Source organism: Schistosoma mansoni (assembly GCF_000237925.1).
Source record: "Schistosoma mansoni, WGS project CABG00000000 data, supercontig 0049, strain Puerto Rico, whole genome shotgun sequence".
Lineage (NCBI taxonomy): Eukaryota > Metazoa > Platyhelminthes > Trematoda > Strigeidida > Schistosomatidae > Schistosoma > Schistosoma mansoni.
Window position 1 is genome coordinate 1,177,274 of NW_017386028.1, and position 17,874 is coordinate 1,195,147.

Consider the following 17,874-nt stretch of genomic DNA (forward strand, 5'->3'; position numbering starts at 1 on the left):
TAGGTCGTCGTGAAAAAAATTTCTACAAAACAATAACAAAAAGGTTAACTGAATAAAGTGATTTCGTTGTAATTCACGGTTTCTCATCACATGCATACAAACCGAAATTATAATTACTAATAGTACTATTAACAAATGTTTAGTATGCTCGAGTTTGGAAAGTTAAAGTGAATGTTCGAAATGTAACCAGAATGATAAGAAGAAGAATGAGAGTGCGAAGTATATGAATAAACCAAGCTAAAATCGAAGTGTTTTTACATGCTGTGCAAACTCTCAACATGGTAAAAGAAACAAATTTAAGAGCGCCAGTCAGTTGATACAAAAGATGAATATTAAAACATCGAAGAATTGTTACGGTATTGGTTATGACCACAATCCTCAAACCTCAACATGAGATAAAATCCAAACTACGTTTGGGTGAAGAACAACTGTCCGTGGAATAAATGTATTTAGGCGCAACCCGATCGAAATCAGAACAAAGTGATCGGGTAACAACGGTTCTAAATTTAATCGTAAATACAAATGTACAATTTTACCTAAACAAATATTACCACTCAGTTATTCAACCAACAATTGTTCCCACAATAATCAATCTAAATTACAATAAATAGCAAATTGATAAGAATTATAAGAAAATTAACGAACGATCCAAAAAGTAAGTGTTATTCTATCCTTTCTGGATAGATCAAGTTCAAAATCCACCTAATGAGTTTCTTTATAACACAAAGTGTTTCAAATTCTAGGAAAGTGCTCCAGTTTACAACCAAAATGCACGATCCCAGTCAAGTTAAGAAGCACAATCAAAGAGGAAACAATCAATATTGCAGCCGCCAGGATAAAATATCAATTAAAACAACATAGATACAGTCATTATTATTATTATTATTCACAAACACCTTATGGGTACATAAGTGCTGTGAAGAAACCATTTCGGGTTTCTTCAAAAATGCAATAATACACAATTTTCAATAATGTTGGCATTACTTCTGCCGTGTTTGAGAAAGGAAGGAAAAGGAAAATAAAATATTAATAATAGAATAGTAATAATAAATCAGGTTCTGCGTAATTGGAAAGAATTTTGAATTGATTTTGAAGGAGGAAAGGAAGAAACCAAGGAAATAGAAATAAAGGAGACGCGGAATACGTAAATATCTAAACGCAGAACAAGAATAAACAACTATGTATGTATAGCAAAACGAGTAATAAAAATAAAACAAAACAGAATAAATTAATAAGTAAATAATTTATTATTGCGGTAAGATTTGACGTTAGAATAAGTGTTTGTGCGTGCAGACATAGTTTGAAGTGATGCTATGAAAGTCTCAATTAAGTGTAAAAGATAATCAATGTGTATGAGGTGTATATGCATGGTGAAGATAAAACGAGTCTGATAAGTTGAATTCAGTGTAACACAAGTTGTTGTCTTGATCCAAAATTTCGTAGTCTTAAGAATAATATTTATTTAGAATGAAAAAAAGGAGAGAGAGAGAGAGAAAAGAGATGAACACCTAGTGAAAGGGTCCAACCATGATCAGGATAGTGTGATGGTCAAGAAAAAACATAAAAACCCAGTGAAAGCAACAATAAAATTGAGAAAACTATTATGAAATGAGACATTACAGCCTCAAACGGAGTCAAAAAGATTAACAATATGTACAAATAAAGAAACCATTAAGAAGTTGCAAATGTATACATGGAGGGATTTTCACATGCGAAACCTTCAAAATAGATCTTACAACCTGAACATGAGATAAGTGGGAGAATAAACTTTCAAGATGTAACACTAAAAGAAGGTCAATAATGGTGAAGGCTGGGACATTCATTCAAAATTCAACTCATCGGATGGCATGGCTCAGCCTTGCAAGCCTGGTCATTCTGTGTGACAATTATTTTATTCATATCAAACATATTGTTCTATCTCCAACCTGAATGTATTCTCAATCATATATTGGTGATCGTACGACTCACTAGAAAACACCACTGATGTTATCACCTGTTATCATAAATTCTGTTTTGATATTTGCAGTCCTACCGAAACCTTCTTTTTAAGTTTTGATCGACTTACATCTCCACAACTAGAACGACTACGGAGGGTAAAGGAAAGAATGTACAAGGAGAAAAACACTATTGAAGTTCGCAAGTTAAGTGGTCAAATAAACCTAGAGATTATTCGTCTCAACTCTGTGTTTACTCAGAAACTCCTATCTTGTAAAAGCTCTCCAAGTATGTTGAAACTCTTTAAAGAAATTATAGGGGACAGGCAGACTAGAAGCAACAACCAGCTGAATGTTTGTGATTTAAATAAGTCCTTTGTACGTCAGTCATCTGATGTCATGCTCCCTAAACCCACAGGTTTGGAGAATAATTGTGTTCCTAGTTTCGCTGAAAATGGTCTCCAAAAATGTCTCCAGTCACTTAATTCATCCCAATGTTTAGGACCTAATGGAATCCCAAACATCTTTTTCAAAAAAATGTGTTGATGTTTTATGTTATCCATTAACGAATATCTTTAACAGATCCTTCTCAACTAATCTCATATAGAAAATGTGGAGAAATATGAAGATAATCTCTATGCCTAAGAAAGTATCTGGTGATAAAAATGTGAAACTTAGACCCATTGCAATAACCTCACCTTTCCTCAAAATAATGGAAAAATTACTGATACTCCCACTTCAACCTGCAATAAAAGAGCACTATGATCCCTATCAGTTTGCTTACAAATGCAAAAGAAGCACATTAGATGCCGTTGCTGTTCTGAATCACAATGTGGTGTTCAACTTGGAAAAGGGTAAGAAGTATATTCGATGCGCTTTCCTGGACTACACTTCTGCTTTTGATTCTATTCCAAGACACCTCTTACTTAACAAGCTGATCAGCGACGACACTGACAGCTGGATAACCAACTGGCTATGTTCCTACCTTTCTGGAAGAGAACAGTACACTGTATAACACTTTTGTGAAATGTGCGAACGACCTCACTGTATGTGTGCCAATTTATACCTCCTTACATCCCATAGAAATGAATGAGTTTTTATCTCGTATTGAAAGGTGGTCTGTTGGTAATAGTATCTTACTTTATCTATCTAAATCAAGCTGTTAACTTTAGCTTGAGACATGGACAGAACCTACACTCTATTTTGGGATCACATAATGCTTGTGCTATTGGAGACTGCTTAATAAACACAGTGTCGAAGGTCAAATATCTTGGTGTCATTTTTTCCTCTGATCTTTCTTGGTCTTCTCATGTTTTACTGTTATAGAAAAAAGTTTACCATTTGACATACTACATAAAGAGGCTGCATGCTTTTGGGATTACTCGCCATTTACTCTTACAATTTGTCAATTCCTGCATATTACCTATAATTCTATATTGCTCTCCATCATTCTTTCCCGGGCTTTTGAGAAAAGACCTTACTGTTTTGCGGAGAGTGCTGTAGGCAGTTTGCAAGGTATGTGGTGAATCTTTTGAAGTCATTATTAATATGCTTGTGGACAGACATCTTAAGTCTTGCAAACTCTTGGCAGGTGTTATCTTATCAGATACTAACCATCCACTTCATTCATATCTTTATCATTGTATAACTTCTGGTAGATCGAGACGTAAATAAGTTAAAATCCGTGCACGCGAGCAAATCTATAAAAGTTCTGCAATACCTTACCTAGCAAATTTACTTTGTGACGAACAGGCTGTTAGAGTTGACTTAGTAAATAACCTGCATTATTAGGCAAATTCGATAATTTGTACAGACTCAGATTTTCTTAAACCTTTTCTCATTTCTTTTCTGTTTTTTTGTTTTTTCGGTAAAAAACTCGTTGAAATAACTCGTGCTGAGAATTCTATATTGTACCAGATCATAATATCGAATAAAGCCATAATAATAATGATCGTATGAGTCAGTGTAGACAATGGTGTGACTTCCACGTAATATCTTGTAGATTAGGTAGTCAAGTCATTACAAACCTACAATCTTAGGATTGGGTTTATTATTGGAGCAGTGCTGATCACGAAGTAGACCATAATTCAACATTGGCAAGTCAAACTAAAGGAACCCAGTCCATTGTTAATCCTCATTTTTTCTTTAACTTCCTCGATTGATTGTTACTTATGTAAACGCATTATTCTATTAGTACTCTGATTGTTCACATGTATCATTGTAACTTCTTATGGGAAGTTTATAACTCGTCATATTCCTAACTGTAGTTCCACAAGTCCTCTTAACTTTGAAAAAGTTTTTTGATCAAGCTTATTTTCAAACTTTTATACTCCTCACCAAGCTGAAGGTAATGTGGTCTGTACGTGTGTTGCGTTACATCTCTGTGTTATTTAAATTTAAGTCATTTGGATCACCTTTAACATTCTTCACCGGGCCCATCATAACCGTTATTGCTATACGTATTTGAGTTTATGAATTGATCTGTCATATTAGTCGCCGAATCTGGATACCATTATGCTACATTAGTATAATAACTAAACAATCAGGTAGTTGTTGGTCAAACAAACATTTAAAATCAAAACTACGGAGCCTCCTATAAAAATTAACGCTATGTAGACAAATATGTTTGAATTTCAGTTTATAATATAATCAGGCAGCTTGGATTCGTTAACACTACAAGTTTCTGATAATTTTAAGTCACCTTAAAACAACAAATCTGTGGTACGCTTGAAATTTGCGTTACTCTGACACGGTATTTATTATAAAGTGTTTATATATAGTTAAACCCTAGTTTATAAATCAATAATAACATTCAATTAACCCTTGAAGAGAAATGGTTCGACTGACACAAAAACGTGCTCGAAAAAGTCCTATTTCTTCAGATATTAACAACTCTGGTCTTACCTATACCCCATGCTCTGCTACTCCTGTTGCACCAGATAATAGTGGGAGTGGACTTATTCCACACATGCTGCTGGATGACTCTATGTCTAACTTAATAATGAGTTCTAACTCACGAACAGATGGTATCGATCTTATTAAGAGCGAATTAGCCGCTGTCTATAAGCAATTAAGTGATATGCGTTCTAAAGTGGAGTCACTTGCGGGCTCTTTATTAAAGCATGATGATCTTAAACTAGAACTAAAGACACTGTCACCCCTTCGACTGCTGTTGTCAAAGGATATAGTTACTTCTGAACTCGAAGACAGGATCAAAGTAGAATCCGTTATTGACTCGATAGCTAGCGAAGTCACCAAGCGAATAATCTCACGAAATAACGTGATTATATATAATATACCTGACAAAGTTGCCATTAAAACTGTAAGAAACTCGATACTAAAGACAGCTAACCTCCAGGACAGTCCATGCCAATGTATCCGACTTAACAAAAAGCATCAAAAATACTCGTGCCCTATCCTGTTTAGATTCGATTCCCATTTATTAGCGGAACGTTTGATAGAATCTGAACAGCTAGTCTGTGCGCATACGAAGTTTAAAAACGCTCGTATAGTCTCAGACAAAACCACCAATCAAAGATTAACACAAAAGCGTACCATAAACGAAAATAACATTGTTGAGGTCACAACAAATGTGATCGCGCCAGCAGCTGAACCCACTGGTGCAGCTAATCTATCTCATGTTAGTCAGTGTACTGATATACCAATGCAGTGTGTTAGTTTGCCTCTCATACCCCTAGTGGCCCTAGATAACCAGGACATATCTGATGGAGACTCTAATGTCATTCTTTCCAGTGTAATATCGGAAGCCCAAAATCAAACACCTGATTCTATTGTGAAGGCTCATAAAAACACTGCTAAACCTAGAAAGAATATACCAATTAAGAAGAAAGTAAATAAAAAACCTTCTAGTTCTAAACCGATTACCAAAAATATTTCAACGGCTTTACCAAACAAAAGTATAATTTCTGAAACTATGCTTAACCCTACTCATCGTAAGGGAGGTTATAAGGACACATTTCGTTCAAACGTTACACGAGACGGCCACTACAATCATCATGTAAGCAGGCCTACTATTAGACAGACGGCAATAAACCAACGTGCCCCATGGTTTCCCCCATATGTAATAAATAATAAACCTGCAAGATGTAACTCTTATCATCACTCTCGCAGTGGAGAAGATGGTATACTAGGTTATGCACCATCAACGCAACCCCAACATGGAGGCACCTGTCTTAATTGTCCACCAAAACAAGTACAACAAATTATTGAACCTTGCCAAAATAAGGATTTTTTTCGGCCTCCAGAGATCCCTTGTTCCACTAGCACTACAGTTCGCTCATGCTATAGCCCATGCTATCCGGCAAACACATTAAACCATAGTCCAGGCATAGCTAGAACTCATACCATCGATAAGGATGCTCTCGGTTTTTTTACACTACACACTCCCTTTTTAAACTTATTACTCATTAACGCACGTTCACTTCTGAACAAAATTTCAACCTTGAGAACCTTAGCCTTCCTAGCCAAGCCTTCTTTTATACTTATCACTGAAACGTGGTGTTATCCAGCAATGGCCGATTCCGAATTAAATATCCAAAACTATCGACTCTATCGTTGTGACAGAGAATCTAAGCGAGGAGGCGGTTGTCTTATATTTGCTTTGGATACCTTAACAACTAATAAAGTTGAAGATAGTATCTTGAATAGTTTACCAGAATCGATCTGGATATCAATCAATACCCTAAACCATAGTCTACTCCTAGGTTGTTTATATAGAGCTCCTGATAGTACTGATAATTTGAATGATCGTATTATCAATGCATTTATACACGCATCTACTCTAAACTTCAGCGCTAAGATTATCACTGGCGATTTCAATTATCCTGGGATTAACTGGAGTACCGGTAGCTGTCAGTCTAGCAATGATGAATTTTTATCAATCCTTAATCTGTACTGCTGGTCACAGTGGGTTCGCACCCCAACAAGGGGTGATAATACACTTGATCTAATATTTAGTAGAGATATCATTCCCCTATCTGTACAAGTATACAACGAGTTTGAAAGCAGTGATCATAGGATAGTAGCTTGTGCTCTCCCCATCTATCCCTCCTACAACCGACCAATTCAAAGAACCTGCAATTATAGAGACTATAAGCATGCAGACTGGGACCTCTTGCGCTCACTGATCAAACTGTCAGACTGGGATGAATTCTTATCATGTTATAGTCTAACAGATGCCATCAACATATTCTATTTCATTGTTAACTCTTGTCTAGACTCCTGTGCACCAATTAAGACTTACAGGATTAGTAAACCTTACGAATTATATATACCAGCTAAATATTGTAATAAACTTAGACGCCTAAAGAAACGTTATTTTAAATCTAACGACTTCACGGCAGTCACACAAATAACAATAATTTTTAACCAAATTAGAGAGAAACATAGGTTAAAAGCCATCAATGAAGAGCTATTAGTACTACGTACTAGCTCAAAAGTGCAAAACCTAATCCACCTTTACAATAAACGTGCTAAATCAACTCAAAAGGTTGATATACCATGCATCCTGCATAATAATAGTTTTATATATGACCCAAAAACTATAGCAGACCTTTTCAGTGGTAATTTTGCAAACGGCAAAGAATCCTTAAATGGCTCTGTTTCTAGAGTTATATGCATGACTGGTCACTCAATTAAATCTATCTCCTTCACATGTCTGAAAATTAGTAAGGTTATAAATAAGCTCAAGGTTTCGAAAGGTCACGGTGCAGACGTGATTTCATCATTTCTCTACAAATATGGTGGTCCAGATATTCCACTTCTTCTCCTTAAGCTGTTTACTCTCTCTATAGAATCAGGCTCTTATCCTGACCGTTGGAAAACCGCGTACATCATACCACGTTACAAATCCGGAGATAAGACTGACATGAACAACTATCGGCCAATAAATATTACTCCAGTTATCTCTAGGATTATGGAAATAATTATTAGTGACGAACTATCCAACTATTTATTGACTGAACAATTTATTGATGATTCGCAACATGGATTTCTTAAAAATAGATCCTGTATGACATGTCATTTTGACTTCTTTAATTTAGTCTATTCGCTTCGTAGCCAAGGATATCTAGTATTAGTGCTATACCTGGACATTTCTAAGGCCTTCGACATGGTCAACCACCAACTTCTCATAGGTAAACTCGCATCTTATGGGGTCGAAAACCCGTTACTAGCCTGGTTTGATTCCTTCCTCAGCAATCGACATCAAATAGTTAAAATCAACTCTTCATTGTCGAACGCAGTCCCTGTTAGAAGTGGGGTAATTCAGGGTAGTGTCTTAGGTCCTTTGCTCTTTTTAGTTTTCATTAATGATATTTGTGAGTGTTTTAGTGTGGGTAAGTCCTTTTTGTTTGCAGACGATCTTAAGGTGGTGTACTCATTTTCTCCACATGAGCTGAGCAATATTCAAAATTGTATCAGCACGGAGCTTAACAAGGTAGCACAGTGGTGCTCGAAATGGAAACTGGAGCTCAATACAGCTAAATGTGGTTGGTTATGCTTCGGTGATACATCACTCAACCTCAATCTTACCATAAATGGGGAAATGTTATCTAGGTTACACACAGTAGTAGATCTAGGACTTAGGTACTCCGAAGACTTGTCGTTTTCTGAACAGATAATGAAACAAACGTCCAAGTCTCAACGCCTTATAGGTTTCATAACTCGAAACCTTCATAACAGCGAATCTCGTATTCTAATGTACAAAGTCTGTGTTCGACCACTCCTCGAATACTGCGCGTTTCTCCCTAGTAGCACGCGCATAAAGGATAAATTAAGACTGGAATCAGTACAGAGACGATTTACACTTCGTACTCTTGGACCTGATAGTGTCTTGACATATAATTCGAGGTGTAGTAAACTAGGGCTTGACCCTTTATGGATGAGGAGACTCAAACTTAACCTTATCTTCTTTTTCAAAATACTTAACAAACTCTCCCTCACATCCAGCCAGGCGATTCAATATGCTAAGGCCTCACATTACGACATTCGTAACTCCTTGTCTTTAGCGAAACAAACATATTCTAGATCTTCTCTCTATATGAATTACTTTACCTGTAAGTTTTCTAGGCTCTGGAATAATTTACCCCAAACTATCCGTATGTTAAACTCTCTCCCATTGTTTGTTCGCTGAATTAATGCTTTTTGCTCCTCTGAAAATGCATTAAATGCTCTAGCGCCTGTAAGTGTATCTTACTCCACAAGTGAGATTATAGGAACTTTAAATGTTTAACCTCTTACTTGCTATCATTGTTTTGTTGTTCCGTGCTCTTTGCTTTAATCTTACTTTCTCTAGTTGTAGATAATTAATAATAACTCGCTCTGGCACTGGTAATAACCTTACAGAACAATGTTGATCAATCATAAGGCTATCCACTTAATAAAAAAATGACAAGTTCCCTGGTGTTGCATTGGCTTGCCGTGACATATGCCATATTTAAACTATTTGTCAATTACTAAACCAGCAAACATAAAACTTTCTTATATTTCATGTTTGTTCTCTACATTAAATGTTGATTTTTATAACAATCTGATCATGCCTGTAAACTGGTGTGAATTCTGTAAATATTATCTTCAGAATATATTATTATTATTATTAATACCTATTTTCCACGAGCTACTCCTCAATCAACACTATTATTTATTTATTTGAACACTTAAATATTGGTGCAAGGAGGCACCAGATATATATGCTCCATACAATAACAGTGAGAATGGAAAGATGTTATATCCCGAAGAGGATTATGAAAGGTAACTTTTGAGAAATATTTATGGACCAATATAATACGTATATTTCCTATTGTCTAATTATTAAGCAACTAAACTATTTATATTCATGTTCCTTTTATTATGAGCTTTACTTTGACCCATAGACTATTACTGTACGACTTACCATTCTTGAGTTATCCCCAGTCTATTAATTACTGTCTCCCACATTTACAGACACATTTGGCTAAATCCTGTACAAATGTTATTTTCCACTTTATGGTACGATGTGTTCTGTATGATTGGTATACAGACTTAGCATGTTTGAAATATAACGATCCATACCACAAAGGCTGTTATTGGTGTTCTGGACTTAACTGGCTGGGCTAGGCAGATAGCAGGATCGACAAGTACTCCAGACTACTCGTACGGGTTTCGTGTGTCATTGGTCTGATCGATTAATCACTGCTCTCTAATTGGCGGTCTTATCACGTCACATATATAAACAGGGCACTCAGGCACACACGTTATAACGGAAGAGTAAAAAAATGTAACGTGCGTATAAGAGAGAAGAAAAAAAGAACAATAACGACCAAAGATTAGTGCATGAAAATGTGATAATAATAATATTAACAGTGGTAATGGGAGAAATGCAAAGGTACAACCGGAAAGAATTCTTTCAGTTAGGGGAGTTACAGCCACTATTTATGAAGAAAGTAAGAGAAGGTTACAGCAGGATTACTACTGGCTTCTATTCTGAGCCATATCTGATAACGTCTCAAGCCACTGTGTTAGACAATCTCTCAGACCCCAGCCAGGGAGTCGTGAAGGACCAACAGAAGGCATTCCTGTACAGCTTTCTTTCATACCACGACACCATGTCACACACTGATCATCTTTCCACTGTTTCCAACCATTCCGAGCGTCGTCGGTAAATAACGCACGACGAGGAATTCTCTGAGACGATATTCGTAGAACACGTCCAAGCCATTGAAGTCGGTATTTCGAGATGGTGTCACCAATACGCTTGAAAGCATTTGCTGGCAACTGCCAGACAATTTCTCCAAGTCATTTTTAGTCGCTTAACTATCGCCTTTACTTTCTATCTCTTGCAATACATTGACATCGTCAGAATACCATATATGAAAGTTATGGAATTCTATATCAGAATATATAGTGATTGGATCTTCAACCGAATGTTCCAACAGAAGGCTTAATGATTACTTTAGTTCCGCAGGTACTGATTGGGATTACTCCAGATTTCATAACACCTAGAAGACTGTAGACCATCAACGTTAATGATCTATGTCGAATGATTGGAAGCCTACTCGAGTTAGACGGGAACGGTGTGACGAACCAGCCAATTTCGAAGTCACACCTCGCGATCAGTATCTAGCGTGGATTACAACTTCAACGTATCAAAGCATTATGGCTTCTTTGAAGACTGTATAACACAAAGGGCTTGATTACGTAAATATATTAGTAAGAATGAGTACAGAGATGTTAGTGAGACCACCACCGGATAGGTCAGTCCATGGCGCATAATTAACTGATGCACGTCTGTTGTCCTTGACTTTAACAGGGGTCGGTTATCTGTTCGATATACAGTGACCCAACTGCTGGATCATTTGGTTAGGGTTCAGTGACATTTCATTGACCCTACAAGACTAACGTCTTCCACCACTCCATTATTACTTTCTTTTATTTACAGGAGGAATTTAACAAGAACCATACTTCTCTGTAAATAAGAACTCTCTTCTATTAACTGAATGCAAATTACAAGGGATAAACAATTCGCTAGTTCTATCCAACAAGGTCTGAGGCTTGATGTCTCAACAATAAGCACTAATTTAAAATTGTGCGTTACTACTTCGAGGCTCTTAAAGGTTTCGAAATCACGTACTAACACTTATGGGTTTGATTGTCCTAATCCCACACACTTGTTACTAAAATTTGCTATAAACTGTTTACACCAGTTAATGTAAGTGCACTTTGTACCTACTGAGTTTTCAGTTCACATTTTCACTTGTCCTCCTTTTTTAAGCTTTCCTTATACACTTCTACAAACTCTCTCTCAGGACCTAATCTTCCTTCAGTTTAGGTAAAAAAACATCTATAGCCTTTCGAAACACATGAGCAGAAATACGTTAGTCCTCTTCTTCCTTCATATCAATTATTTAGCAATTTGCTAAGTTGTCTGTCCTGTTATAAACACCACCGTAAATGTGCAAAAAGTGGTGGCTTAGGCTCTGCTAACTCTGTTAAAAAGCAAATCCCAGACAATACTAAACAGGCTGACCAGGATGGAAGTGCCAAGGAGACTTTATCTCTGTCAACCATTAGTCACACTCCGGGTTTTGGAGACGGGGGTTCAGCTAGTTTAGGCGACTGGTCTACAGTTCACCAACTTGATGGAATTGATGCTTCAAAAGTGAATCTATTGTGTGAAGGCAGCAGCAATAACACGTCATCTGTATTAGGCATTCTCAACAGAGTAGAGTTCTGTGATCGTTTAGAATCCATAGTTCTTCGACTTGAAAAGATAACACAAACAATAACCCCAGGTAAGTCCTACATCGATTTGTTCATTACGTAGAAAAAACCCCTGGACTGGTTGCTTTTGAACTAATCATTGCTAATAGCCTTAAAAACTATCTCACATGCAGTAGAAAGTTGGGAGGAAACATTCAATCTCAGGTAACTACAATCCATTGTCTATTTGTAGTCATTATGTGTTGAAAACGCTTTTGGCTTCGTCAGGGATCTCATTGAACTATCCAACATTTATAGCAAACCAACTGAGATGGATATGGATATTCACTTGAAGCCTCTTCATTTTAAGATGATTGAAATAGCAGTACGTTAATTCTCCGTAGTAACTTAAATGAAGTCAAGAACTTCAGGGTTGGAGCAATGTCTGTACGGAAGTGTCAGTTATCAACCATTGCAGATTCGGTCCTTATACTGAATTGGGTTGGGTCTGTAAGTTTACAGGTTCTTAGTCTAATAAATCTTAGTCTTCAGCATCTCAGTACGTTAAAGAATTAAAGGACTCAACATGGTTGAACGCTAACAAAGTCTTTCAGTATTGTCGTGAGAGGTAAGTTGTCTTCTGACATAAAAACGCGAATACTATTATTAACCGAATACGGCAATGTTTGCTCTGTGTATTCCTTACTGTTTGCTCCTAAATGTCTTAGGGTTACTTCATGTAAATAAGTGATTGACTCGAAATGGGTTATTGGGTATCACACCTGAAAAGCCTTGGGCTGGAGAATAAATGCTTACTCTATGTTATTAAGGCACACTTTCCAATCTTAACTTAGTAAGGTTGGTCAAAAGCTTAAACTCATTTTGATTTTGTTCGTATCAAGGTTCACATTTACTGTCCTTGTCTTCATAGTAAGTATTTCGATGTTGTATATGCTTACGTACTTAGAATTCGTCAAATACATTATTAGTGAAGACTTCACTAGAGGGAAGTTTGTTTCCTGTAGGTTAGCTTTTGAAATACGTTAGTCTCATTCAGATGTCGTTAGTTAGCATTCATGGGAATGAATATTTATACCATTCCGAGTTGATTTCATGAATTATAATCGAAAATTGTTATACAATAAATAATAGTCAGTAGCTGTCCAATTATCTCTGTAAAGTAATGATTTTGCGTCAATAATAAATCTAGAAATAAATAGATCTATATCATTCTACTCTAGTGGTCCTTTAAAAAAAAAATAATTATGTATCACTGTATTGATGCACTGACTAATAGTTCTCGGTCTAGTGGAACTGATGTAAGTTCGTTCACTGAGGTAGTCAGAGTTGTTGGAATGGAAAGTTACTAACTTATATTTACACCATAATCCGTTCGACTTTATTTAGGGATGTTTGTCTACCATCGCTTTTCCTTCCAGCCAGTCAAGTCTATCTGAAAGATGTGTTGTGTACGATACCAAATGTATAGTATATGCCTTTTATCACTTTTCCTAAATGAGAAAGTAATTTTTCTCAGTTTACATATCCATTTTACTGTGATTTTTCTATATAGTCTTCCTGAACATGTTGAATGGTTACGCTCATGGCTTTCTTGTCTGGATGAGTTGTGCATAGTTGTTGGAGAGCATTTTCCATACGGTCTAACATGGAACAAAAATGGTCCCAAACTACCTTTACCAACTGCTGAAATACGTCCAGTTCAGTGTTTACAAGAAGGTCGTACCAATACACATGGAAGAACGTCAAAAAAGGTAGTAAAGTGTTTTTATGTTGCACGGACTATCAGTTTTGGTACTTTACATCTCTTCGGTTTTTATTCCGGTGTAGACATTCCAATGACCAACTGTGTTAAAACCCTGATATAAAAAACGATAATAAGAATCACAACACTAATCGATTTTACTTTGGATAAAAATACATTCATTTCCATATAAAGTATCTATTTGTTGAACTGTTTAAACTGGGGTCTTTCAGATTTATTGTTTGTTAAGTGACAAAATCTGTGTAGTTGATTTAGCTTCATGATTCAGATGAAAACTTCAAAAGGTAACTATCATGAATAGGTCCTTAAATATTAATGTTGGTCTTCACTTCAAATTTATCTATGATTAGTAGTTTTGTTCAGAGTGACATGTCTTAATAATATGTACTAAGTCAGAGTGCTTATGTTCATACGACAACTAAATTTTGCAATTGGGTGCGAACTGATGTACAAAGACACTTTAGTGATACTTAACAGTACACAACAAAAAGGTGTCTTTTCATGTAAATTTTGATATATTTAAAAATATATTATTTACTATATACTGTTTGTAATCTTTGGATCCAGATATTAAAATAGATCTTTGAAAAGGACAGAAGTGGTCAATTGTTCTGTGGGACGAAAAGATTAAGATTACCAAGATTTCTAGTCTTACAATCCTGTGAGAATCCATTGAGACCCAGCAAATTCATTATACCTCGAATTTAGATGTTATGATCTGTTAAAAACATTGGTTGACAGGTTTTCAACAAAAGTTTTGATATCAACATTCGAAGTTAAGTAGTTAGAATGATAAGGACATTTCAACTGTAAGAAATATCGGAGTAAATCATGTGGTTGGTAGTCTAACAACCAGGTGTGTATTCTGATTATTGAGTTAAGCAGTAATGCATACTTTTATAAACCTTTACTTCCTTATCCTTTCTCCCCTCCACTTGCCGCCTATTGAAAAAGATTACTCATGATTACATCGTTGTCAGCATTCTTATAAATCAATGAATAGAGCTGTAGTTGCACTGTAATTTTCTGTTTGTTAATAAGAGTAACTTAGACGATAGTAAGAAGGTACGAAAGTTCACCACTCGATTAGTCTCGCAAATAAAATTAAGTTTATTAGTATTTGTCCATAACAAGTTATTTTTAATGATGAGTTCGTTCAGTGTAGTTGCTTTCTAATTGTATTCATCAATTGTTGACTAATAGTACGTAAGATCAATGTAATTAAATACCAACATTTGAAGGCTTTATAATAGACGGTGACGCACCACAAAAGAACTAATTGGAAAGGTAAAATGAAACACTAAAAGGGCGGTTTTTGTATGGTGGTAACTTCATTTCAAACGAAACGTTAATGTGTTTACACCAATGTAATATATACTTTGTTTCATGTTTTACACGTTTTCAAACCAATTTATTGTTTCTTTTGAACATTGACCAGAGACTTAACAGTTCGTAATATCTTACATTACTAGTTGTTACTTTTGTAACCCATGAGGCCTTGTTTGAGAGGGCTACGAGTATTAATCAACGGAATGCTCTGGAGTGTTTTTCATTTTCAGATGAATACTCCTGTACTAACCTATTAACAAACAAATGAAAACCACCTGCTTCGGTTTGGACACCCGGGCAGTATCACAGCCCTCACACAAATAAATGAAATGACGCATTCTACTGACGACTTTTAAGCATATATATAGTTGGTTTTCTATCAATGTTTCTCACAAATTTGAATTTTCCCTTTTTCTCACTGCATCCTTTATGTTTACCACTTTTAACGCCTCTATCTTATCAATTTGCTTATATTTTAGTGCGTTAAGTTTTTAGTCTATTCCTAATCAAACTAAATATATGTATTCACCTTTTTCGTAGTTTTGTCACTGTTCACTGTAGTCAGTATTTTGGTAATGTTCACGTTTAGTCATAAAGACGTTACACTGGCTACTGTCATTTTTGTTCTAGTGTATTCATTTATCACTAATATACAAAATACCATTTTCATATGATACTGGCCTCTAAATTTTAATCTCCGTAGCTTTGAACTTACTAAGTGTACGTCACAATTTGTTTGTAAACATGCATTACCGATAAATTTAAATGAGAATTTATTTGCAATTACACAGTTAAGTTCATTTATTTTGGGAAAAGAAATACTGTTAAACTAAACACATGTTTTTGTAAATATAAATCCACGAGACAATATTTAAACAATTACTTTATTGAAATAATTTAAAAGTTTACTGTTACGTTATTAATATAATATTCTAGATGAATTTTTTATTGGTGAACTATATTTATTTAAACACAAATATTGGTACAAAGGAGCACCAGATACATATGCGCCACACAAATCTCATTTGATTTGTGTGAGGGCTGTGATACTGCCCGGGTGTCCAGACCGAAGCGGGTGGTTTTCTTAGGGGGCCACGCCCGGAGCCTTTGACCTAAAGATCTGATTCACAAGGCGGTAGAGCAACGTCAGGAGATGCAGTCCCGTGGTAGCCGGTGACCAACGATTAATTCATACGCCATTTGTTCCTTCAGGATACCGGAGCCCATGTGTACAATTGGTTGTATTCCACTGGATTTCTATGTATATGTATGGAAAATGACAACAAGACAAACTAAAAACAAGCGTGATGTTAATGTAAAAGTAGTTTTTATTAGGTGAATAGCAATAAATTGTGTTTTTAAAAATAATTTACAAGTTAAAATGTGTGTTAGAGTTATTAGTATACTTTCTTCATGTTTGGCTATATACGCCCTGTCTAACAGCACTACTACTTTAAATCAATATATCTAGCCGATTTTTAAGAGTGCATGTAGTACAGACAAATGCTCTCTCAGAATTCAAGTTTTTGTGGTAAACCAGGGTTCATCATTTATGAAGCACTAACTTGTTTGATCGAAGTTTCTAGAGTATTGGAATAAACAAACTATTTTCCTAAGTGTTCGAGTTAGCAATCCAGGAATTGTTTATAGATATGCCATCATCATATGTTTTAAATGGAGTTGCTTAAGATGATTCTCCATACTCTTGCTCGTATTTCGTATACATTCCAATAGGGGCTTGGACTCAGTAACTTTTGTCTCTGTCGCTTTACAGGGATATCTTACGTATTAAAATATTTCTGCCCAAACCTTTACCTCTGATGCCAATAATACCAGCTCAGTGAAATTTTCACACAAATACAAGGAAATAAGTTCGTTATTTTTGTGTATGCGATTATCCGCAGGTGTAATTCATTATTGTAATCAAGCTTAGTCATCTTTGTTTTGTTATAATCTGGATAACCGATTTAATGATGTTGGTAACAAAATCATCACAAATTAAAACTCTATGGTTGAATGATCGATCTTATTTGCAACTCACCACAAATGATTTACACATAGTTAAGAGGTATCATCCTTGTTTTCATTAGATTATTTTACTTGGGAGTTTTAATTTTTGTATTTTACTACTTCAGGTTTTTCATCCTAAATTATCAGTACAATCACAACCGGATCCAGTTGATGTAACTAAGTTGTTTGCTGAAATAGCAAGTGTTCATAAAAATTTACGTCATGTCAGTGTACCTGATATACTCTGATATGGAGAATTCTAGTGAATATTCCTTGAAAATATTTACAAATCAGTTGGTCCAAGTGTGATGGTTACAGTAAGTAGTATTAATTGTAAATATTAAACGATATTGTTTTACTGATTTCATGCTCTCTTCATTGTCATGGTTTTTGTATTTAAAGACATCGAGAAATTACGTATCGAAATTTTAGGAAGAATAGTAGAGATTTGTAGCTCATTATTTTGATCATCAAGATAAATACGCAGACGAAGACAGAAGTCAGCAACAACCAATCAGAACCAAGGTAGACATATTAAGCTTTTAACCATATGAAGAGAAATTTGAATCGCTAACCTCGGTCTGAAGTTTATGTTGAAAAGACAGTGAAAGTTTCACTACT

At 35.5% G+C, this 17,874-nt stretch overlaps 1 protein-coding gene across 1 annotated transcript; it reads left to right on the top strand.

Moving 5' to 3' along the window:
* Positions 1 to 278: 278 nt before the first annotated feature.
* Smp_161550 (adenylyl cyclase-associated protein, putative) lies at positions 279 to 17,501 on the top strand (the record flags this gene model as incomplete). The annotated part of the gene is made up of 8 exons (XM_018790612.1): positions 279 to 308; positions 11,779 to 12,223; positions 12,256 to 12,356; positions 12,385 to 12,516; positions 12,555 to 12,641; positions 12,677 to 12,759; positions 13,705 to 13,903; positions 17,379 to 17,501. 8 exons carry the CDS (start codon positions 279 to 281, stop codon positions 17,499 to 17,501), a joined length of 1,200 nt encoding a protein of 399 aa, XP_018646126.1.
* Positions 17,502 to 17,874: the final 373 nt, after the last annotated feature.